The following is a 24885-nucleotide window of genomic DNA, read 5'->3' as shown; positions in this document are numbered from 1 at the left end:
TAGCATGGTAATAAAAAGAAATAAAATTTGTTTAGCACTTATTAATAGTAAGCATAACTGTAAGTGCCTCATAATCTAATGGGATAAGTCCTATTTTACAGATGAGCCGACTGAGGCACAGAGCAGTTGATTAACCTTCCCAAGATCACAGAGCTAATAAATGACAGAGCCTGCATTTGAACCTATGCTGTATGTCTCTAAATTCTGTCCTCGTAAGCTGGTAGGCTAAGGGAGAAGAGCAGGAATAATGAGCGAAAAAGAGAGAGTGAGGACAATTAATGGAGTAAGGCCCTCATGGAGATTATTTTGAGGTGGGTGAAAGGAAGGTAAAGGAAGTAGTACATTCTAAATGATGTCCCTTTCAACAATTAAGTAGAGGGTTAGATTATGTGCTCTGAGCTAAATGGGTAGTGGTGGGATTTTGAAGTGACTTGAAAGGTGGTAGATTTTCATGGTGGATGTACCTTTATTGTCAGAGAACATAACTGGCTGTAGACCAGCATTCTGATGATGCTTGTGAACTCCCAGTAGCTATTATTAAGGTTGTTATAGCTTATTGAAAACAATGTAAGTTACCAATATAGAAATGAATATAAATTATGAACAGATAACTCTCATGAGAAGTAATATATGTGCTAAAGATTTAAGCGACAGGAAAAGGAAGAAAAAGGAGCTAATGAAGACTGAGAAAGAATCATCATCAAGGGAGATGGAACACTAAAATAGAGGTTCTTCTAGAAGCTGAGGGTGGGGAGTATTTAAAGAAGTAGACTGTTTGATAGTACTCATATGTAGAAGAATATAAAGGATGAAGACTGAAGGTAAGGAATTCAGTAGGCAACAAGAAAGTTTGTGATGTTGAGAAGTCTCATACACTTGTAGGAGCTTGATGGTAGGGAATTGAAAAAGTTTGAGACAGTTGTTCCTCAAGAAGTTTAGTGATGAAGAGGGCAGAGGGATAGAGAATCATTTAAACTATTTTTTTAAATTGGAGGAGGCCAGTGGGCCTCTAGGGTTAGAAGCCATAGAAGACAGAGATTAAAGAGTGAACAAAGAAAGGGTGTAAGTGGTTGAGCAAAATCCCAAGGATGGTGAATGAGTTGGGGTCCAGTGTATGGTAGGAAGGGTATACTTGGATACGGTAAGTGCTGTCTCTTTTGGGATGGAGGGACTTGAAGGAGGAGATTTAAGTTTTGGAAGAGGTCTCAGGGGCATATTTTCACCCTTTTTATCTTTCTCTCTGAATTCTAGTAATTTTTTCTGATCTCTTCAAATTCTCTCTTCACCGTGTCTAATGCTGTAAAGTCACCTACTGAGTCTTTAGTTGCAGTTATAGTTTTCATGTCTAGAAGTGGGATTTGATTCTTTTTCAGATGTGCTATATTCCCCATACCCTGCAGATATTTTAAAGCTAATCTTTTTTTTTTTTTTCTCTCTGTAAAGTTGGTAAGCATAGTTGTGTCCAAAGCTTTTATCTGGAGTCTGTTTGTCCTTCTGTTTTCTTTTTCTGCTAGTTCTCACTCGTGGTGCCTTATATCTTTGTGTGCCTGGTGGTTTGACTGCTAACTCTCATTACCCTTCTGGTGGCTCTCTTAGTCCTAGGATAAGTGGACTGTCTTCAGAAAGTTTTATAGTTGCTCCATGGCTTGAGTTTTGCTTGGCCACCTAGGCTCTGTGTACCTAGATTATAAATCTGCATGAGGCATGGTCTAATAAAGTCATAACTTTTCAGAGTCTTTTCCTCCCCTCACTCTCTACTCCCAGTCTCTCCCCCACTCTCTTTTTCTTATGCTGCTCTGCCCACTGCCAAGGTAACTTTATTTATAGTCCTTATCACTCCCACATCCTCCCATTCCTATCCCCAACCTAAAGACTTCCAAATAAAATGAAGGGACTGAAGATATATAGGAAATTGTTTGCCTCTCTCTCCTAGATCAACTTGAACTGTTAAAATCTCTGTTCTTATTACTAATTATAAGCCTAGGTTAAGTAAATAAAAGTTTTCTACTTAGTAATCAGACTACTATCCCTCCCTAATTTATTCAGTGTTGCATGAACACAGTGAGTATCATTACATTAATTACACAGGAGAAATGTCTGGCTTCTATAGAAAAACTTCAGTTTACATATGGTGTTTTATAAATTAGTTGATTTTTTAAAATTGGTCTTCTATTTACTGACCTTGATAATTTATTTATTAATTATTTGTGGATTATTTTGCATTTCCTATAAACATGGTTATGTTGTCTACAAATAAAAATGCTTTACTTTTTCCTTTTCAACCATTATGACTTTTATTTCTTTTGCTTGACTTACTGACTTCCTGTGCAGTATTAAATAGAAATGGTGACAATGTAAGTTCTTGTGTTTTTTCCCATTCTTAGTGTAAGTATTTAATTTTTCATCATCGAATATAATTAAGTATAATGTTAGCTGTAGGGTTTTTGTTGATAATCTTAATTAGATTAAGTAGCTTCCCTTCTTTTCCTATTTAATGAGGCATTTCATCACAAATGATTGTTGAGTTTTATAAAATAACATTTCTGCTTCTGTTGAAATAATAATATTTTTCTGCTTATTCCTCTTATTCAGAATAAGGGGAAACATTTAAAAAATAAATTTTGCATTTTATTTATTATCCTTTTTATATGTTGATGGACACTGAAATTACTTTTAGGTCAATGGCTTTTTTTCCTCATAATTTTTGTATTGAGATATGAAATTCACATACCATAAAATAGACCTTTTCAAAGTATATCATTCAATTATTTTTAATATATTCACAACTTTGTGCAACCAGAACATTTTTATTCACTCCCCAAATAAATCCCATATCCTCTTGTAGTCACTCTCTGTCTCCTTTCCGTCAGCCCCTAGCAACCAGTAATCAGCTTCCTGTTTCTATGGATTTGCCTATCTGGACATTTATATAAATGGAATCATACCATCTGTGATCTTTTGTGGACTTTGCTTCTTTCGCTTAGCATAATGTTTTCAAGGTTTATCCATATCGTAGCATGTGTCTACTGCATTCTTTTTTATGGCTGAATAATATTCTATTATATGGATGTGCCACACGTTGTTTAATCCATTCATCAGTTCATGAACATTTCAGTTGTTTCTACTTTTTGCCTATGTAGTATTTTTGTTTCTATGTTCATGGGAGATACTGGCCTGAAATTTTCTTATTTTGAAATATCCTTTTCAGACTTTGGTATCAGAATTATGCTAACCTCACAAAATGAGTTGGGAAATGTTTCTTCTTTTTATAGTCTCTGGAAGAGTTAGTCTAAGACTGATACTGTTTGAAAGACTGTACCAGTGAATTCTTTTAAGTGTTTGAAGGAATTCTCTGGTAAAGCCATCTGAGTCTAGAGGTTTTTTTTTTTTGTGGGAAGGTTTTGACTAGGGATTCAATTTCTTTAACAGATATGACTACTCAGATATTGTGTTTTTTCCTTGTTTAGTGTCAAGAAGTTCTATTTTTACAAGGAATTTGTCCTTTTATTTAAGTTGTGAAATTTATGGGCAGTGTCTGTAATTATGTCCCCTTTCTAATTTATTTCTCATATGGGTAACTTGTGGTTTTATTTTTTCCTGACCAATCTTTCTAGAGGTTTATTAGATTTATTAATCTTTTCAGAGAATCCGTTTTGACTCCTTGATTTCCTCCATTGAATGGGTGCTTCCTGTTTCATTGATATCTGCTCTTATTTTTATTTCTCTCCTTCTACTTTCTACTTTTATTTTTAAAATTTATTTATTTGGCTGTGCCGGGTCTTAGTTGTGGCATGTGGGATCCTTAGTTGCGGCATGCAGGATCTTTAGTTGCAGCATGTGGACTCTACTTGCGGCATGCAAACTCTTAGTTGCGGCATGTGGGATCTAGTTCCCTGACCAGGGATTGAACCTGGGCCCCTGCATTGGGAGCATGGAGTCTTAGCCACTGGACCATCAGGGAAGTCCCATCTCCTTCTACATTCTTTACATTGAATTTGCTCTCTTCTTTCTAGCTTAAGTTGTAAGCCTACATCATTTACTTTCAAGCTTTCTTTTTTCATTGTATGCATTTGTATGCGGAAAGCTATATATTTCCCCAAAGTACTGCTTCAGTGACATGCCACAAGTTTTGATATGTCATATTTAATTTTTATTCCATTGAAAATATTTTCTAATTTCCATTGTAAGTCTCTATTATAGCTCTTTGACCCATAGGTTATTTAGAAATCTGTTTTTTTAGATTTTTCAAACATTTGAGAATTTCTTAATTTTCTTTCTGCTGTTGGTTTATAGTTTAATTTTTCTGTGATCATCGTCCTTGGAAACATGTTGAGCCTTGGTCTGTTGTCCAGCGTATCATCTATTTTGGTAAATATTCTATCTGCCTTAAAAAAGAATGTGTATTCTGCAGTTGTTGGATGTGGTTTTCTATGTATGTCAGTTAGGTCAAGTTGATTAATCATGTTTTTCCATTTTCCTGCATCCATGCTGTTTTGTCCTCTACTTGTTGTATCAGTTAGATAGAAGTATGTTAAAATCTGATTTTTTTGACTGTGGATTTGTCTTTTCTTTTTTTACGTCTCTCGGTTTTGCTTTATATATGTTGAAGCTATGCTGTTGTTATTAGATTCATTCGCATTTAGGATTTTTGTGTCTTCCTAGTGAATTGACCCTTTCAGCATTATGAAATGTTCTGCTTATCTCTAATAACACTTCTAGCCTTAAAAATTACTTTGTCAAATATTAATATAGCCACACCAGCTTTTTTTGGGAGGCCGGTGAGTGTGTACAAGATATATCTTCTGCAGTCCTTTTACTTTTAGTCTGTGTCCTTTCATTTAAAATTTTGACATAGCAATTTTTAAAGGAAGACCTTTCTTTGGTATTTCTTGTAGTGTTGGTATATTAACAAGGAATTGTGTCAACTTTTGTGGATCTAAAATTATCTCTATTTTTGTCTTCATTAAAAAGAATTTTTTTTTGATGTGGACCATTTTTAAAGTCTTTATTGAATTTGTTACAATATTGCTTCTGTTTTTATGTTTTGGTTTTTTGGCTGCGAGGCATGTGGGATCTTAGCTCCCCGACCAGGTATCAAACCCTCACCCCCTGCATTGGAAGGCAAAGTTTTAACCACTGGACGGCCAGGGAAGGCCCTGTCTTCATTTTTAAAGGATATATTTGATAGATATATATAATTCTAGGTTGCTAATCCCCCCTATTCTCCACCCCTCAGCACTTTCAACACAAAGAATAGAAGGTATCAATCTTATTGTTTCTTCAAATGTATCTTTTCTTCTCTGGCTGCTTTTAAAATTTTCTTTCTATCCTTTGTTTCAGCAATTTGACTGTGCCAAGCATCTGGTGTGCCTAGGTGTGGTTTTCTTTGCATTTTCCTGCTTGAGAGTTCCCTGAATTTCTTGAATCTCTGGGTTGATTTCTTTCCTTACTTTTGTAAAATTATCATCAATTATTTCCTCACTTGTTGCTTTTGTTCCATTCTCATTTTCTCTCTCTTTCTGAGATTACAATTACGTGAATATGAGACGATTTGACTGTGTCCTGCATGTTTCATACTCTCTTTTTTGTTCATCACATTATTTTCTCTTTGGGGGAGTTTGGGTATTTTTTCTTGGCCTGTCTGCAAGTCAGTGAATTCTGTTTTCCTCTGGTCTATTCTGCTTATTAGAGTCTTTTGACAACTTCTTAATTTCAGATATTGATTTTTCTGTTCCAGGAAATACACTTGGCTTTTTAAAAAAATTTTTTTTGTTGAAAATTACATCATTTCATCCATTTTGTTCAACTTGTCCTTGCCTCCTAATGTCAGTCTGGGTTATCTTGAGTCTGTCTGATTGTCTGGTTTTCTCTTAATTATCTGTCTATCACATTATTTTGCTTCTTTGGATGTCTCTTAATATGTTTACTTTATGCCTAACATTATGTGTAAAAGAACAGTTAATTTATTTCAGGTGATATTTTCTTCCAGAAAGGTTTGTTCTTTATTGTGCTAGACAGATAGCGTGAGGTGTTGGCTACCTCAGTGCAAATCAGAGATAAAGTCGATTCCTCCATCTGCTGAGATTCTGTCTTCTAAAACTGGGCAATTATGGGAAATCGACCCTGCCCTTTTGGCCCAGCCTCCCTATCTTTCTTCAGTGCCCCACCACTAAGCAGATGTACTATTAGATGTCCTGGCCACATATTCGGAGCTTTTTTAGATTCCAGTCTGTCATTCCAGCCCATGCAGACATCTATAAAGCACCCGAGTTTTTGGTTTCCTTTAGTGAGCTCAATCCTCACTTGTACCCAAACTCTGCAAATGCCTTCATGCAAGAAAATGCCAGTGATCTCTGCTCAACTTGGAAGTGCTCTTCCATCTCTGGATTTTTACTTCATCCAATCCTCAGTTGCTTCCAGATCTTTCTATATTAGTCTAGTTTTTGAAGGAAAAACAATGGTTGCTTCTATCTGGTATCTTACTTTAGTAAAAGAAAAGTGAAAGTCGGGAGTTTATCTTTGCAGAAAGAAAGGCAGATAATTGTAAGGGTGCTCATTGATATAAGCATAGTGATATTCTGAATATTTTTATCTGTGTTGCATACTAATTTTTTTTCCTTCTGATATGAGCCTGTTTATCAAAATATACTCTAGGTCAAGGGTCAACAAACTATGGTCCACAGACCAAATCCGACTCAGTTCCTTTTTTTGTATGGCCTGTGAACTAAGAATGGTTCTTAACATTTTTAAAATACATACGTACATAAATAGCTATATAAATAAAAAAATAAAAGGAGACAAATATTTTGTGACACATGAAAATTGTATGAAATTCAAATTTCAATATCCAGAAATTACAATCGGATTGTAATACAGCCACATTCATCTATTTTTGTGTTGTCTATGGCTGCTTTCATGCTAACAGATGAGTAATTGCAACAGAGATCTTATGGCCCACAAAGTATAAAATATCTATTATCTGTCCCTTTATAGAAATAAATTTGCCTATTCCTGTCTTAGATCATAGACTCAGGAATTTTTCATTTCTCATTTTTAAGGGAAATTGAACAAAATACTGAAACCCTCTTATTCCATAAGTTCTTTGAGTTTTGAGTTATTTAAATACTAGCATTTTAGAGTTGGAAGGGACCTCAGAGATCATCTCTTTTATCTCTTTATTTTGCAAATGAAGAAACAGATTTAGAGTCAGAGAAGTTTTAAATTAAATTATGGCTAATTTTTGTTTTGTTAGAAAATAGACTCAGTAATAAGTTGTTATAGAAACTAATGATCTATATCATAGAACAACTTGCAAAATTCATTTGTTCTTATCACAGAAGTATTTGGTTTTACTAAACAGTGGTAGCTATTAAGAGAATTTCTTCTTTGGAATTTTTAAAGTAAATATTTTAAAATAAATATTTAGAGCATGTTAATAACCTTTGCCTTTCATTACCACCCGTAATTCTTTCAAATCTCATGGGTATGAGGTTTTTTTTTATGAGAAGACTAAAAATCTTATAGGACCAATTCCAGACATTCTTCATTAAGCTCCTATTGATTTAGGATTTAAAGTCCTAAATCATCAGAAATTCCACAGTGAAATTTTAATGTGTAAGACTTGTTTCTAGAGTTTTTCTTTTATCTCTCCATCCTCAGATACCATGAAAAGTTTATTTAAGCTTAGTTCTGAAATGCAGTCATATAGTGGGATGTTATATTACTAAAAAATAGCATTTTTATTTTCTAATGTTGAATACAGATTTTCTACATATAATTTTTAGCTTATTACTAGCTCTTTTGGATAACTGTCTACTTCTAAAACAGCCAAATCAACAAAAAACACAGTAAAATCAATTTGTGGGGATTTGGGGAAAGCTGATTTTTCAGCTGATTTGTATGCAGGATTTGGTGGGTCCAGATTCATTAAAATTGTGCCAAATTAAATTAATTTTTAATTAAACTAATTAAATGCCAAATGCATAAAAAGAAATATTTTAGGAATATGTATAAAGTCATTTGAACTTTAAGAAGGTCTGTTAAACAAAACAGACAAAAGTATTGTTATATGCTTTGGAAAATTTAAGTCCGTGATAAGTAGGCTTCAGGAAATTCATCTTAATTTATATTTATAAATTCTGTTTCTCGGAAGACTGGTTTTGAATGAACCTTCGTGCTTTTCTAAATTGTATAGAAAGGGCTAACCTTTTAGCATTTACATATTCCTTTTGCTCAAATAACTGATTTTACTTAAGTAAACTTTGAGTATAAAGGAAAGTTGGTTTCCTAAACCACACATGAAAAATACTCATTGCTTTTCATCAACTTGTTTATTCACCTGATATTTCTTGAACATCCATGATGTGTCAGGCACTGATGCAGGTGCTGAAAGGGAAAATGTTGAAATAAATATTTTTTGCTCATAGTTGAATATATTATGTGAGGAGGTATATCTGTTCATGTGTAGCATTTGATACTATTACTTTCTTTCTCTTTTCTTTTGTAGCATGCTATCTTGGGGAAATCCCATCTATATACATGATTTTCATTACCTCCTTTGCACCAAAATCTGAGTAAAATACTCCCATGGATAATTCCTTAATGGACATTTCTGGCTAGATATCCTTTATTTTATTTAATTTTATTTATTTATTTATTTATTTTACATCTTTATTGAAGAATAATTGCTTTAAAATGGTGTGTTAGTTTCTGCTTTATAACAAAGTGAATCATTTATACATATACATATGTTCCCATATCTCTTCCCTCTTGTGTCTTCCTCCCTCCCACCCTCCCTATACCACCCCTCTAGGTGGTCACAAAGCACCGAGCTGAAATCCCTGTGCTATGCGGCTGCTTCCCACTAGCTATCTATTTTACATTTGGTAGTGTATACATGTCCATGCCACTCTCTCACTTTGTCACAGCTTACCCTTCCCCCTCCCCATATCCTCAAGTCCATTCTCTAGCAGGTCTGTGTCTTTATTCCTGTCTTACCCCTAGGTTCTTCATGACATTTTTTTTCTTAAATTCCATATATATGTGTTAGCATACGGTATTTGTCTTTCTCTTTCTGACTAACTTCACTCTGTATAACAGACTCTAGGTCCATCCACCTCATTACAAATAGCTCAATTTCGTTTCTTTTTATGGCTGAGTAATATTCCATTGTATATATGTGCCACATCTTCTTTATCCATTCATCCGATGATGGACAATTAGGTTGTTTCCATCTCCGGGCTATTGTAAATAGAGCTGCAGTGAACATTTTGGTACATGACTCTTTTTGAGTTGTGGTTTTCACAGGGTATATGCCCAGTAGTGGGATTGCTGGGTCATATGGTAGTTCTATTTGTAGTTTTTTAAGGAACTTCCATACTGTTCTCCATAGTGGCTGTACCAATTCACATTCCCACCAGCAGTGCAAGAGTGTTCCCTTTTCTCCACACCCTCTCCAGCATTTATTGTTTCTAGATTTTTTGATGATGGCCATTCTGACTGGTGTGAGATGACATCTCATTGTAGTTTTGATTTGCACTTCTCGAATGATTAATGATGTCGAGCATCCTTTCATGTGTTTGTTGGCAGTCTGTATATCTTCTTTGGAGAAATGTCTATTTAGGTCTTCTGGCCATTTTTGCATTGGGTTGTTTGTTTTTTTTGTTCTTGAGCTGCATGAGCTGCTTGTAAATTTTGGAGATTAATCCTTTGTCAGTTGCTTCATCTGCAAATATTTTCTCCCATTCTGAGGGTTGTCTTTTGGTCTTGTTTATGGTTTCCTTCGCTGTGCAAAAGCTTTCAAGTTTCATTAGGTACCATTTGTTTATTTTTGTTTTTATTTCCATTTCTCTAGGAGGTGGGTCAAAAAGGATCTTGCTGTGGTTTATGTCATAGAGTGTTCTGCCTATGTTTTCCTCTAAGAGTTTGATAGTTTCTGGCCTTACATTTAGGTCTTTAATCCATTTTGAGCTTATTGTTGTGTATGCTGTTAGGGAGTGATCTAATCTCATACTTTTACATGCACCTGTCCAGTTTTTCCAGCACCACTTATTGAAGAGGCTGTCTTTTCTCCATTGTATACTCTTGCCTCCTTTATCAAAGATAAGGTGTCCATATGTGCATGGGTTTATCTCTGGGCTTTCTATCCTGTTCCATTGATCTATCTCTCTGTTTTTGTGCCAGTACCATACTGTCTTGCTTACTTTAGCTTTGTAGTATAGTCTGAAGTAAGGGAGCCTGATTCCTCCAGCTCCGTTTTTCATTCCCAAGATTGCTTTGACTATTCTGGGTCTTTTATGTTTCCATACAAATTGTGAAATTTTTTGTTCTAGTTCTGTGAAAAATGCCAGTGGTAGTTTGATAGGGATTGCATTGAATCTGTACATTGCTTTGGGGAGTAGAGTCATTTTCACAATGTTGATTCTTTCAATCCAAGAACATGGTATATCTCTCCATCTATTTGTATCATCTTTAATTTCTTTCATCAGTGTCTTATAATTTTCTGCATACAGGTCTTTTGTCTCCTTAGGTAGGTTTATTCCTAGATTTGTTTTCTTTTTGTTGCAGTGGTAAATGGGAGTGTTTTCTTGATTTCACTTTCAGATTTTTCATCATTAGTGTATAGGAATGCCAGAGATTTCTGTGCCTTAATTTTGTATCCTGCTACTTTACCAAATTCATTGATTAGCTCTAGTAGTTTTCTGGTAGCATCTTTAGGATTCTCTATGTATACTATCATGTCATCTGCAAACAGTGACAGCTTTACTCCTTCTTTTCCGATTTGGATTCCTTTTATTTCCTTTTCTTCTCTGATTGCTGTGGCTAAAACTTCCAAAACTATGTTGAATAATAGTGGTGAGAGTGGGCAACCTTGTCTTGTTCCTGATCTTAGTGGAAATGGTTGCAGTTTTTCACCATTGAGGACGATGTTGGCTGTGGGTTTGTCATATATGGCCTTTATTATGTTGAGGAAAGTTTCCTCTGTGCCTACTTTCTGCAGGGTTTTTATCATAAATGGGTGTTGAATTTTGTCGAAAGCTTTCTCTGCATCTATTGAGATGATCATATGGTTTTTCTCCTTCAGTTTGTTAATATGGTGTATCATGTTGATTGATCTGCGTTTATTGAAGGATCCTTGCATTCCTGGAATAAACCCCACTTGATCATGGTGTATGATCCTTTTAATGTGCTGTTGGATTCTGTTTGCTAGTATTTTGTTGAGGATTTTTGCATCTATGTTCATCAGTGATAATTGGCCTGTAGTTTTCTTTCTTTGTGACAACCTTGTCTGGTTTTGGTATCAAGGTGATGGTGGCCTCGTAGAATGAGTTTGGGAGTGTTCCTTCCTCTGCTATATTTTGGAAGAGTTTGAGAAGGATAGGTGTTATCTCTTCTCTAAATGTTTGATAGAATTCGCCTGTGAAGCCATCTGGTCCTGGGCTTTTCTTTGTTGGAAGATTTTTAATCACAGTTTCAATTTCAGTGCTTGTGATTGGTCTGTTCATGTTTTCTATTTCTTCCTGATTCAGTCTTGGCAGGTTGTGCATTTCTAAGAATTTGTCCATTTCTTCCAGGTTGTCCATTTTATTGGCACAGAGTTGCTTGTAGTATTCTCTCATGATCTTTTGTATTTCTGCAGTGTCAGTTGTTACTTCTCCTTTTTCATTTCTAATTCTGTTGATTTGAGTCTTCTCCGTTTTTTTCTTGTTGAGTCTGGCTAATGGTTTATCAATTTTGTTTATCTTCTCAAAGAACCAGCTTTTAGTTTCATTGATCTTTGCTATCGTTTCCTTCATTTCTTTTTCATTTATTTCTGACCTGTTTTTTATGATTTCTTTCCTTCTGCTAACTTTGAGGTTTTTTTGTTTTTCTTTCTCTAATTGCTTTAGGTGCAAGGTTAGGTTGTTTTATTTGAAATGTTTCCTGTTTCTTAAGGTAGGATTGTATTGCTATAAACTTCCCTTGTAGAACGGCTTTTGCTGCATCCCATAGGTTTTGGGTCATCGTGTCTCCATTGTCATTTGTTTGTAGCTATTTTTTGATTTCCTCTTTGATTTCTTCAATGATCACTTCGTTATTAAGTAGTGTGTTGTTTAGCCTCCATGTGTTTGTATTTTTTACAAATCTTTTTCTGTAATTGATAATCTAGTGTCATAGCGTTGTGGTCGGAAAAGATACTTGATACAATTTCAAGTTTCTTAAATTTACCAAGGCTTGATTTCTGACCCAAGATATGATCTATCCTGGAGAATGTTCCATGAGCACTTGAGAAAAATGTGTATTCTGTTGTTTTTGGATGGAGTGTCCTGTAAATATCAATTAAGTCCATCTTGTTTAATGTATCATTTAAAGCTTGTGTTTCCTTATCTATTTTCATTTTGGATGATCTGTCCATTGGTGAAAGTGGGGTGCTAAAGTCCCCTACTATGAATGTGTTACTGTCGATTTCCCCTTTTATGGCTGTTACTATTTGCCTTATGTACTGAGGTGCTCCTATGTTGGGTGCATAAATATTTACAATTGTTATATCTTCTTCTTAGATCGATCCCTTGATCATTATGTAGTGTTCTTCTTTGTCTCTTCTAATAGTCTTTATTTTAAAGTCTATTTTGTCTGATATGAGAATTGCTACTCCAGCTTTCTTTTGGTTTCCATTTGCATGGAATATCTTTTTCCATTCCCTTACTTTCAGTCTGTATGTGTCTCTAGGTCTGAAGTGGGTCTCTTGTAGACAGCATATGTATGGGTACTGTTTTTGTATCCATTCAGCCAGTCTGTGTCGTTTGGTGGGAGCACTTAATCCATTTACATTTAAGGTAATTATCGATATGTATGTTCCTATTCCCATTTTCTTAATTGTTTTGGGTTTTTTATTGTAGGTCTTTTCCTTCTCTTGTGTTTCTTGCTTAGAGAAGTTCCTTTAGCATTTGTTGTAAAGCTGGTTTGGTGGTGCTGAACTCTCTCAGCTTTTGCTTGTCTGTAAATGTTTTAATTTCTCCATCAAATCTGAATGAGATGCTTGCTGGGTAGAGTAATCTTGGTTGCAGGTTTTCCTCCTTCATCCCTTTAAATATGTCCTGCCAGTCCCTTCTGGCTTGCAGAGTTTCTGCTTTAAGATCAGCTGTTAACCTTATGGGGATTCCCTTGTGTGTTGTTTGTTGTTTTTCCCTTGCTGCTTTTAATATGTTTCCTTTGTATTTAATTTTTGACAGTTTGATTAATATGTGTCTTGGCGTATTTCTCCTTGGATTTATCCTGTATGGGGCTCTCTGTGCTTCCTGGACTTGATTAACTATTTCCTTTCCTATATTAGGGAAGGTTTCAACTATAATCTCTTCAAATATTTTCTCAGTCCCTTTCTTTTTCTCTTCTTCTTCTGGAACACCTATAATTCGAATGTTGGTGCGTTTAATGTTGTCCCACAGGTCTCTGAGACTGTCCTCAATTCTTTTCATTCTTTTTTCTTTATTATGCTCTGTAGTAGTCATTTCCACTATTTTATCTTCCAGGTCACTTATCCGTTCTTCTGCCTCAGTTATTCTGCTATTGATCCCATCTAGAGTATTTTCAATTTCATTTATTGTGTTGTTCATCATTGTTTATTTCATCTTTAGTTCTTCTAGGTCCTTGTTAAATGTTTCTTGCATTTTGTCTATTCTTTTTCCAAGATTTTGGATCAACTTTACTATCATTATTCTGAATTCTTTTTCAGGTAGACTGCCTGTTTCCTCTTCATTTGTTAGGTCTGGTGGGTTTTTATCTTGCTCCTTTATCTGCTGTGGGTTTTTCTGTCTTCTCATTTTGCTTATCTTACTGTGTTTGGGGTTTCCTTTTTGCAGGCTGCAGGTTCGTAGTTCCCGTTGTTTTTGGTGTCTGTCCCCAGTGGCTAAAGTTTGTTCAGTTGGTTGTGTAAGCTTCCTGGTGGAGGGGACTCGTGCCTGTGTTCTGATGGATGAGGCTGGATCTTGTCTTTCTGGTGGGCAGGTCCACGTCTGGTGGTGTTTTTGGGGTGTCTGTGGACTTATTATGATGTTAGGCAGCCTTTCTGCTAATGGCTGGGGTTGTGCTCCTGTCTTGCTAGTTGTTTGGCATAAGGTGTCCAGCACTGTAGCTTGCTGGTCATTGAGTGAAGCTGGGTGTTGGTAGTGAGATGGAGATCTCTGGGAGATTTTTGCCTTTTGATATGATGTGGATCTGGGAGGTCTTTTGTGGACCAGTGTCCTGAAGTTGGCTCTCCCACCTCAGAGGCACAGCATTGACTCCTGGCTGGAGCACCCAGAGCCTTTCATCCACACGGCTCAGAATAAAAGGGAGAAAAAATAGAAAGAAAGAGAGAGAAAGAAAGAAAAAGAAAGAAAGAAAGAAAGGAGGGAAGGAGGGAGGAGGGAAGGAAGGAAAGAAAGAAAGAAAATAAAATAAAATAAGAAAATAAAGTTATTAAAATAAAAAATAATTATTAAGAAAATAAAGTTTTTTAAGAAAAAAAAAAAACGGACGGATAGAACCCTAGAACAAATGGTGGAAGCAAAGCTATACAGACAAAATCTCACACAGAAGTATACACATACACACTCACAAAAAGAGGAAAAGGGGAAAAATATCATAGATCTTGCTCCTAAAGTCCACTTCCTTAATTTGGGATGATTGGTTGTCTATTCAGGTATTCCACAGATGCAGGGTACATCAAGTTGCTTGTGGAGCTTTAATCCGCTGCTTCTGAGGCTGCTGGGAGAGATTTCCCTTTCTCTTCTTTGTTCTCACAGCTCCCAGGCGTTCAGCTTTGGATTTGTCCCCGCCTCTACGTGTAGGTCGCCGGAGGGCGTCTGTTCTTCGCTCAGACAGGACGGGGTTAAAGGAGCCGCTGATTCGGGGGCTCTGGCTCACTCAGGCCGGGGGGGGGGGGGGGATGGGTACGCAGTGGGGCGGGCCTGCGGCGGCAGAGGCCGGAGTGACGTTGCACCAGCCTGAGGCGCGCCGTACGTTCTCCCGGGGAAGTTGTCCCTGGACCCCGGGACCCTGGCAGTGGTGGGCTGCACAGGCTCCCGGAAGGAGGGTGTGGATAGTGACCTGTGCTCGCACACAGGCTTCTTGGTGGCGGCAGCAGCAGCCTTAGCTTTTCATGCCCGTCTCTGGGGTCCGTGCTTTTAGCCGCGGCTCGCGCCCGTCTCTGGATCTCCTTTAAGCAGCGCTCTTAATCCCCTCTCTTCGTGCACCAGGAAACAAAGAGGGAAGAAAAAGTCTCTTGCCTCTTCGGCAGGTCCAGACTTTTCCCCGGACTCCCTCCCGGCTAGCCGTGGTGCGCTAACCCCCTGCAGGCTGTGTTCACGCCGCCAACCCCTAGATATCCTTTAAATGTATTCATGTATCTATGGATCCATCCTTGGCCCTCTGCTTATTTTTCTCTCTAAGGCTGGTAGCTATAGCTCTGAACTTCCTTCTCTTCTCCCTGTCCTCTCTCCTTCCTCCCATTTTCTCTGTCTCTCAAAGTACTGTTGAGTACTTTGTTTCAGGTACTTTTCTGAGCACAGAGGCTGGAGCAGTGAACAAGAACGATTTGGCCTCTGCACTCTTGGAGCTTACAGCTTGGTGAGAGTGATGCATTAAACAAATAATTCCAAACATACAGGTTGTAGGTTACACAATGAGACACAAGTATAAGATGAAATGAGAATGGATGTTAGGGAAACTAGCCTAGTCTGGGACACTCCTGAGTAAGTGACACTTATACTGGGACCTCAAAGATGAATAGGGGTTAGCAAGAGATGTGGGATAGAATTCCCGGAAGAGGGAGAAAAAGCCCCTAAGAAAAAGCTGCTAAGGAGCTTATTAGCAGGTTCAAACAACGGAATAAATAGTCCTTGTGGCTGGAATGTGATGAACAAGTTGGAGAAGGATGCAAAACGAGGTGGGAGAGACTGGTGGAAGTCAGATGTTAGTAGAGGATCTTTTAAACCACGTCAGTGCTTTTGGTCTTTATCTAAGAGAACTGAGAATATATTAATAGAGTTTACAGTGGGAGAATTACCTATTCGTTTGTTTTTTAAAAAGTTGACTTGAGTGCTTATATGAAAAATGGATTGAAGAGGGGCAGACGTGGATGTGCAGAAATGAAGCTTTTTTATGAAGCTTTCGCAGTGGTCCAGGCAGGAGGTAGGGGTTACTTACATTATTAGCATATCAGCAGTAGAGGTGATGTAGATAGATTCAAGAACTGCTTACAAGATATAATTGATAGGATTTTGTGATTTTTTTTAGTTTAAAGTATGAAGCTGAAAATAGTGTCAAGGATAAATTTTTCATATGCTTGTTCATGTGTATTTTGTTGACGTTTTAGTGTCTTGAAGTCAAACATTTTCAAAATCAAACTCATTTTTTCCTTCTGCAAACTAATTCTTCCCCTTGACTTCCCTGTTTTGTGAATGACATCCCTATCTCCAAGTGACCTAGCCTTACGACTTTTTTATTTGGTCACAGCTTCCACTACATTAGTTACCAAGTGTTAAGGACCTGACCTCTGTAGCATCTGGAGTCTCTCCCTTCTCCTCCTCCGCAAATCCTTCCCTTTTCCTCTTCCTCCTCCTCCTCCGCTTCACCTTTTGTCTTTGTTATAGCAGTAGCATCCTTTTGCTGGATCCTTAAACTATGCTTTTCATCCAGGTCTCTGAGCTCCTTGAGCAAAAGAACTGTCCTTTCCATCTTATGTCTTACGTACCTAGCAGTGTACACTTCAGCATGGTAGATGTAAAAAAATATTAAATGAGATGAAAATACATTTTCCTCAATTTGGGTTTCTTCCATTAATTCTTAGCCACATTAAAAACTTTTCTCAAAGTCATTCAGGGGCTTCCTTTTTCTTAAAGAATAATTTGGTCTTAGGGCTGTGATGTTATGAAAAACTGGCTGCTGGATATGAGAAGTGTATGAGTTGGAGTTTTCCTGTAGTAATTTAGTAAAAATGGGCTCCTGACCCTTTTTGCACTGTAGCCCTGACTACTACAAAGAGCAGATTTTTCTGGGAAGGGAACATAACTGGTATTTATTAGCAGCCCCACTTTTGAATAAAGTTTTAAAAATTTCATTTGATGGCTTTTTACAATTTTTAAATTTTATAAAAGTATTTGCAGAATTCACGTTTAAAAAATAATTTAATGTGTATTTCTTAGCTATCCAGTATTTTGCTGTCATGTCAATAGCTCATATTGTATGTTAGTATCTTATATGTACATCTAGAGTATATTGTTTCATAGAAAGTTTATACAAGAATTATTCATCTGTTTTGGAAGTACCTATTTTTAATAGCTTTATATGTTCTAAAATATGAACTTCCATAATTCTTCAATTTTTTTTTTTACATTTTTAGGAATAAGAAAATTTTAAATAAGAAGAAGTTGAAAAGAAAACAGAAGAGCAAATCAAAAGTGAAGACAAGAAGCAAGGTAAAACTGTTAGCAATTTATAGAGAGTAAGGACTTTTTTATTAATTTGAATAAAAATGCCAAAATTAAAAAGGTAATTTTAATTTTGGTAAGAGGTAAGAGGTACAAACTACTATGTATAAAATAAGCTGCAAAGATATATAGTACAATATAGGGCATATAGCCAATATTTTATAATAACTATAAGCGGAATATAACCTTTAAAAATTGTGAATCACTGTGTTGTACACCTGAAACTTGTATAATATTGTACATCAACTATACCTCAATAAAAAAAATAAGGTATGAGTGTAATTAGCAAATCATTTTATTTCTGTGTGCTAAAGTAATTTTTAAAAACCCCTTATTATTTGGTCACACTGTTTAGTTTCATCTTTTTGGCATCTTTTTGACCAGCAGCCTGGAAGTTATTATCTGGGTGCTGAAAATTATTTATTATTTATTCTTGTTTTCTTTGATCAGTCCTTTGGGGGAAGATGTATATTTCTCTTCTCTTTTTTCACTCTGACTACATGTACTGGAAACTGAGTAAAATTGGCTTGTGAGTTGGGACTTGGATTTGGTTTGTCTCATACCTATGCATACATTATGAATTAGAGAGTATCTTGGTGCATCTATAGACTTTTGACTGTTCTGAGCTTCTTTAGATTGTTGGTGGCTGTACAAAAAAAAGGCAATAGAGAATATTTGAATTAGGTGGTACCTTAGAGATCAAGGATCTGTTCTTCTACCCAGTGCAGATATCTTCTCTATAAAATCCATCTAGTTTTTTCTTAAACATTTTCAGGGACCAGATACAGCTTTTTGTAAAAGAATCTCTTTTCTAATGAACAGTAGCAAGAAGCTTAGACAGGAGGAAGAAAGCAATCATACTTGTGATTTCTGAAGAGCTCTACTTTTGGTTATAGAAACAGTCACTTAGCTTGGGTTGTATATCATATTTAAGTTCTAGAGACAATTGTTTCCTGCACTTTTTAATGAGTATTTTTGCTCTTGTAACTGAGAGAAATCTCCTTTAAAGTAGTGAACCAAAGATAGAAGGATAAGGGATGGAATTGATCAGTTGGACCCAGAGATTATAATAATGTCATCAAATCCTCTTGCTTCTCTTTTCCTCTGAGTGTGGGTTTATTGCCTGTGGCTGAGGACTAAGGCTGCTGGCAGCTCCAGCCTTATTTTCTTTAAGCAAAAAGCGATTTCTTCTACTAGTTGTGGCAGTAAATCTTGGATAGGGTTTTTGATTGACCTGCATCATTCACTTTGACCTGGAAGATGGGGTACTTTGATTGGTTAGACTGAGTTATGTTTGTAACCTTGTGATGGACTATAGGTGAGCACCCTGATTAGCAGGCTATGTGGAATGGGAGGGGTGGTTGCCCTAAGGGAAATGTTGCTGGGTGGGCAGATAAATAATATATGTTCACTATATCATGTCGTACTACTGCTTTGGGGACAGAAGAGGGAAGTGGAAAGCATTCTTACTATACTTAGTATGTGAAAACCTTTAACAAGTAAATAGTCATTCAGATTTACTACTTCTAACCCTTTTCCACTTTTTGTTGCTGTGTGCAGAGTTGGAATATGGGAATATTGAAAATCTTTTAAAGCCCTTTTTAAGGTTTCATTTGTTGATTTTCCTAAAAGTGGTGGCATGTGATATCCAGGAAGATATGGGACGTCAAGCTCTTTCTTCCACTTCAGTTCTGTCTCTAACTAGCTTTGCTCCCTTCATAATTCATCTTTCTTCTGTTGGCCTTCAGGTTTTATATCTGCTTTTTTAGGAGCAGCTTGTGATAAGACTGATATAAAAAAACTTCATTTACACCTCAGACTTTAATTGCACACTGACTCTGTGCAGGCCTTGTGCTTGGTATTTGGGATGCAAAGATAAGTAAGAAACATTGACTGCTCATAAAATGGTGGTGTTAGTCTCTTTGCCCTCTATTACTGTTTTTGGAGTATTTTTTATCCACTCTCTTTTTATAAAAGTTATTTTTAAAATGCCATTTAGCTATACTTCTTCATCTCCTTCTTTATTGCTGTCATTGACCCCTCTGTTTCTCCATTAGCCATCTCCTTCATTTACTTTCCTTCTTATCCAGTATAGATGCTACAGTATTTTTAGAAAAATTCTTGCTTAATCTCCTGTATTCTTTATGGCTGCTGTAACAAATTACACAAACTTTATCGCTTAAAACAATATAAATTATCTTATGGTTCTGGAAGTCTGAAGTCTAAAATGGATCTCAGTGGGCTAAAATCAGAGTGTCAGCAAGGCTATATTCTTCCTGGAGGCTCTAGAAGAGAATTTATTGCCTTGTCTTGTCTGGCTTCTAGAGCCTGCCTGCATTCTTTGGGTTGTGCTTCCTTCCATCTTGCCACCCTCTCCCATTTATAAGGACCCTTGGGATTACTTTGGGCCTACCTAGATAATCCATAATAATCCCCCATCTCAAAATTCTTAATTTAGTCATATCTGCCGGCTCCCTTTTGCCATGTAAGATGACATATTCTCAGGTTCTAGGGATTAGGGGGTATATATTTTTGGAGGCCATTATTCTGCCTACCACATCTTCCTCTCTCTCATGTACATTTGTTGGATTTATCTGACAAAACTCAGTCCTGTACAAATCCAGCCATCTTTCCCTCTTTCCCTGCAGGTGAGTACCATGTACTGCTAAAAGGAGTTAAACAAGAATTTATTGATACCAGTACAGTTTCATGATTACCAGTATCAAATGGACCATCCATAGCCAGACTCTTGTCTTGTTTTTTCTGGTCAGATAGTTCTTCCAATTTTCCTGTGGCTATTTCAGACCTTTGCCACTCTCCTCAAACTTCTGATAAATTCTGCTCTCCAGCAAATGACTTCACTGCCTTATAAGAGAAGTCAAATCCATTACACAGGAAACTTCCTCAGCATCCTGCTACCAAATGTATCTGCCTTAGATCAGGTTCCTTAATAGTAGAACCTGAGACAGGGATATAAAGTGTACAATTCAGTGAGTTTTGAAAGATACAATCAAGGTTTAGAAATTTTCCATCATCCCCAAGGCTTTCCTCATCCTCTGCTGCATTCCATCCCTCCTTACAGCCCTAGCTGTACACAACCACAGGTATATTTTCTGTCATTATAGATTATTTTTCATTTTCTAGAATTTCATATAAATGAGATCATACTGGGTATAGTCTTGCATCTGGCTTCTTTCCCTCAGCATAATGATTTTGAGTTGTGTTGATGTAGTTGTATATATTAATAGTCTTTCCTTTTTTTTTTCTGATTAGTATCCCATTGTTTGGATATATCCCAATTTGTTAATCTGTTCATCTGTTGATGGACGTTTTGGTGTTGTTTCCAGTTTCTGTCCCTTGCAAATAAAACTGCTATGAACAATTTGTGTATTAGTCTTTGTGTGGGTATAAGTTTTTGTTTTTTGGGGAGGGTAAATACCTAGGAGTGGGATGATTAAGTGATGTTTTCTTCGATGATTTGCCAGAAGGACTCATAAGACTCGAAAGCAATTTATACTAATGGCTAAGATTTATTACAACAAAAAGTACAGAGTAAACAGCAGGAAAAATAAATGTGTTGGTGGTTAGGGAGTAATGGCCTGGGCCTCCTGGTCCTTCCTTGTGTGAGCACACAGGACATGATTTCTCTCTGGTGGTGAACTGCAGGAATATGTGTGGAACATTTCTGTCCAGGGAAGCCCGTTTGAGTCTTAGGATCTGAGACTTTTATGGGGACCTGGTCACATAGACACATCCTGATATGCAGCCAGCCATAGCAAGTGAAACTTGGGTTCACATCGTCAGTCATGATATTTCTGCAAAGCAGTCGGACAAGCCAGTGGGTATGGTTGCTCTAGGAGTATGTAACAAAATCATCAATACCTAATATAAAGGAAACTCTAAAGACCACATTCCTAAGTACTGGCCAGGGGGCAGTGATGGTTCCCTTGGAGAAATACAAGGAGTAAGCAGTGTTAACTCAGTGTTAACTCTTCTTCGCAGGTGGCGTAGTAGATGAATGTTTAGCTTTTTGAGAAACTGAAAACTGTTTCCAAAGTGATTATTCCATTTTACTGTTCCACCAGTAGTGTATGAGAAGTCCAGTTGCTTCACATCTTTGCAAACACATGATCTTGTTAGCTTTTCAAATTTTAGTCATTTTTTTAATACATTAATTTTATTCTTTTGTAAAATAAAGGGGCATTTAGAATCATAGATGAAAATGAATGATTTTAAAGCAGTTAAAATTATTTCCTAGGGAATAATTATGGTCAAAGTTTGTATGCTAGGAAAAAAAAATACTCCTGAAAAGATATCACTGTTTTTCACTCTATAAGAGTGTTACACGAAATTTTAGTCATTCTGATAAGTATATAGGGATATCTCACTGGTGTTTTACTGTGCTTTTCTCTCATGACTAATGTTGTGAGTATCATAATCATCATGTGATGTGCCTTTCACCAATTATGTCTTTTTATTGTGAAATCTCTTCAACTCGTCTCCCCTTTTTATAACTGTCTTCTTATTGAATTCTGAGGGTACTTTATACATTTTAGATCAAAGTCCTTTGTCAGCTGTGTTGCAAATAATTTCTCCTCTTCTATGGTTTGCCTTTTTTGGTTTTGTAGAGTGCTTTATAAGAGCAAAGGTTTTTAAGTTTTATAAATTTAACGAATTGATTTTTTTTTATGATTCACATGTTCTAAGTCTTTGTATACCCCAAGGTCGCATAGATTTTCTTCTATATTTTCTTCTACAGATTTTATAGTTTTAGCTGTTACATGTAGGTCTGTGATCCATTTCAAGTTAATTTTTGTGTATGGTATGAGATAAAGGTTGATGTTCATTTTTCCACATGTTGGTATTCAGTCGATCCAGTATCATTTCTTAAAAAGACATCTTTTCCCATTGAATCATCCTGGCACCTTTGTAAAAAACCAGGTGACTGTATTTGTTTAAGCCTATTTCTGGAATTTATTGTGTTTAATTAATCTATATGTTTACCTTTATACCAGTACTGTACTGTCTTCATTATAGTAGTTTTGAAATAGGTCATATGTTTTTAACTGTGGTCTTTTTAAAAAAAATTGCTATAGTTAATTTAGGTTCTTTACGTTTCTATATATAAATTTTAGAATCAACTTGTAAATTTCCATTTTTAGAAAGCCTCTGGAATTTTTATTGGGATTTCACTGAATATAGGTTTCAGGAAGAATTGCCATTTTAATGAAATGGAATCTTCTCATTGATGAACATGGTCTCTCTCTCCATTTATTTATCTTCTTTAATTTCTCTCAGCAACATTATTTTGGTTTTCAGTGAACAGAGATTGTACATAATTTTATTAAATTTAACTAATAATTATATATTTTCGATGTTATTGTAAATGCTATTATTTAAAAATTTTGTTTTAATTTTGAGATTGTAATGTGAACACAGTTGTAGGAAATAATATAGAGAGATCCTGTGTACCCTTTACCCATTTTCTCCCATTGGTAAGGTATAGCATAACTATAGTAAATATCACTACTAGGAAATTAACATTGATAGAACCTACAGATCTTATTTAGATTTCACCAGTTTTACATGCACTTATTTGTTTGTGTGTATTTAGTTTTAGGCAGTTTTATCATGTGTGGGTGTTTGTGACCATTACTACAGTGAAGGTGTAGAACAGTTTCATCATAAGGAACCGTTGTACTACTTTTGTATAAACAAAGACACCTCCAAACCTCACCCTGTCCCTAGCCTCTGCAAACCACAAATCTGTTCTCCATCTCTGTAATTTGTCATTTCAAGAATGTTATGTAAATGGACTCATGCAGTATGTAACCTTTTGGGATTGGTTCTTTTCCACTTAGCATAATTTCCTTGAGATTCATCCAAGTTGTTGCATATACCAAGCTTGCACCTTTTATTGCTGAGTAAGCGTTCCATGGCATGGATATACCACAGTTTGCTTAACCCTTCATTCATTAAATAACATCTGAGTTGTTTCCAGTTTTGATTATTTTGAATAAAGCTTCTATGAACATTCATGTGCTGGTGTTTTTATAAACATAAGTTTTCATTCCTCTGGTATAAATGCCTAAGAGTGCAACTGCTGGATTATACTGTAAATACATGTTTAATTTTCTAAGAAAAAGCTGTACTTTTTCTAGTCTCTGTATCATTTTACATTCCCATCAGCAATGTATGAGAGATCCAGTTTCTCCACATCTTCACCAGTATTTGTTGATGTCACTATCTTTTACTCTAGCCTTTCTGATAGGTGTGTACTAATCTCATTTTATTTTAATTTGTATTTCCCTAATGGCTTATGATATTGAACTTTTTTTCATGTGCTTATCTGCCTTCTGTATATCTTCTTCAGTGACATGTCTGTTCATGTCTTTTGCCCATTTTCTAATTGGGCTGCTTGCTTGCTTGTTTTCTACTCTCTGAGTTTTGAGAATTCTTTATATATGCTGGATGCTAGTCATTTGTCAGATACGTGGTTTGCAAACATTTTCTCCCAGTCTGTAACTTTACTGCTACTAGTTTTAAAACTACATATTTTAATTGTTTACTCCTAGGATATAGATATATTATTCATTTTTATAGATTTATTTGGTACCCTGTGACTTTGCTAAATCCACACATTATTACTAGTGACTTTTTTTTGCAGACTTAAGATTCTTTTTTATGTCTCCTACAAATAAACACATTTGATTTCTAGGAGATAATTTCTTCTTTCTAACTATACCTTTTATTTCTTTTTCTTGGGTTACTGCACTGGATAGCATATCTAGCACATTGTTGAGTCTGATTGCTGAGAGTAGATATCTTTCCCTTGTTTGCAATCTAGGGTGAAGGCATTCAGTCTTTTACTATGTTAGCTGTGTGTTTTTCATACATACCCTTAATCCAGTTTTGGAATTCTCTTCTGTTCCTAATTTACTTAGGCTTTTGTCATGAATGGGTATTTGATTTTTGTCAAATGCTTCTTCCATGTTTATTTACAGTGTCTTATTTTTTTTTCCTCTTACTTTTGTTGGTGTGGATTTTGGATTGCTTTTCCAGTGTTGTACATCCTTGTTTGAGTTGATCATGATGTATCATCTTTTTAAGAGTATTGTTGGATTTGAATTATTAATATTTGTTTTTAATATCTCTGGAAGACCTATTTACATGTTATATGTCAGTTAACTTTAGTATACTTTGATTTAACAAGAAGTACTCCATTTTTTTCCTAATTATTTATGGAAGAAGTGTAGAATTTTGAGACTAAATGTTCTTGGTACTCAAAGTGTCATTTTATTTACCTTGGATACTTGTTGGACATACTCTAATTGTTGGAATTTGCATTTGTAGACTATCTTAAACTAGTTCTGTATATTTATGATGTAAATGTTGATCTCAAAAATGTGGTTGGAGTCTGATGAATAAAATGCTGGAC

At 35.9% G+C, this 24885-nt stretch overlaps 1 protein-coding gene across 1 annotated transcript in view; it reads left to right on the top strand.

Moving 5' to 3' along the window:
* The window catches only part of MYCBP2 (MYC binding protein 2), a 273159-nt gene that overhangs the window by 17113 nt on the left and 231161 nt on the right, over nt 1–24885 (top strand). Inside the window, exon 2 of the mRNA XM_060129458.1 lies at nt 17360–17435. Coding sequence (XP_059985441.1) covers nt 17360–17435 — 76 coding nt within the window. The remainder of the gene's footprint in view (nt 1–17359; nt 17436–24885) is intronic.

This window comes from Lagenorhynchus albirostris, chromosome 18, assembly GCF_949774975.1.
Source record: "Lagenorhynchus albirostris chromosome 18, mLagAlb1.1, whole genome shotgun sequence".
Lineage (NCBI taxonomy): Eukaryota > Metazoa > Chordata > Mammalia > Artiodactyla > Delphinidae > Lagenorhynchus > Lagenorhynchus albirostris.
Note: the sequence above shows the minus strand (reverse complement) of the source record. Positions and strands in the feature narration are given on the sequence as shown.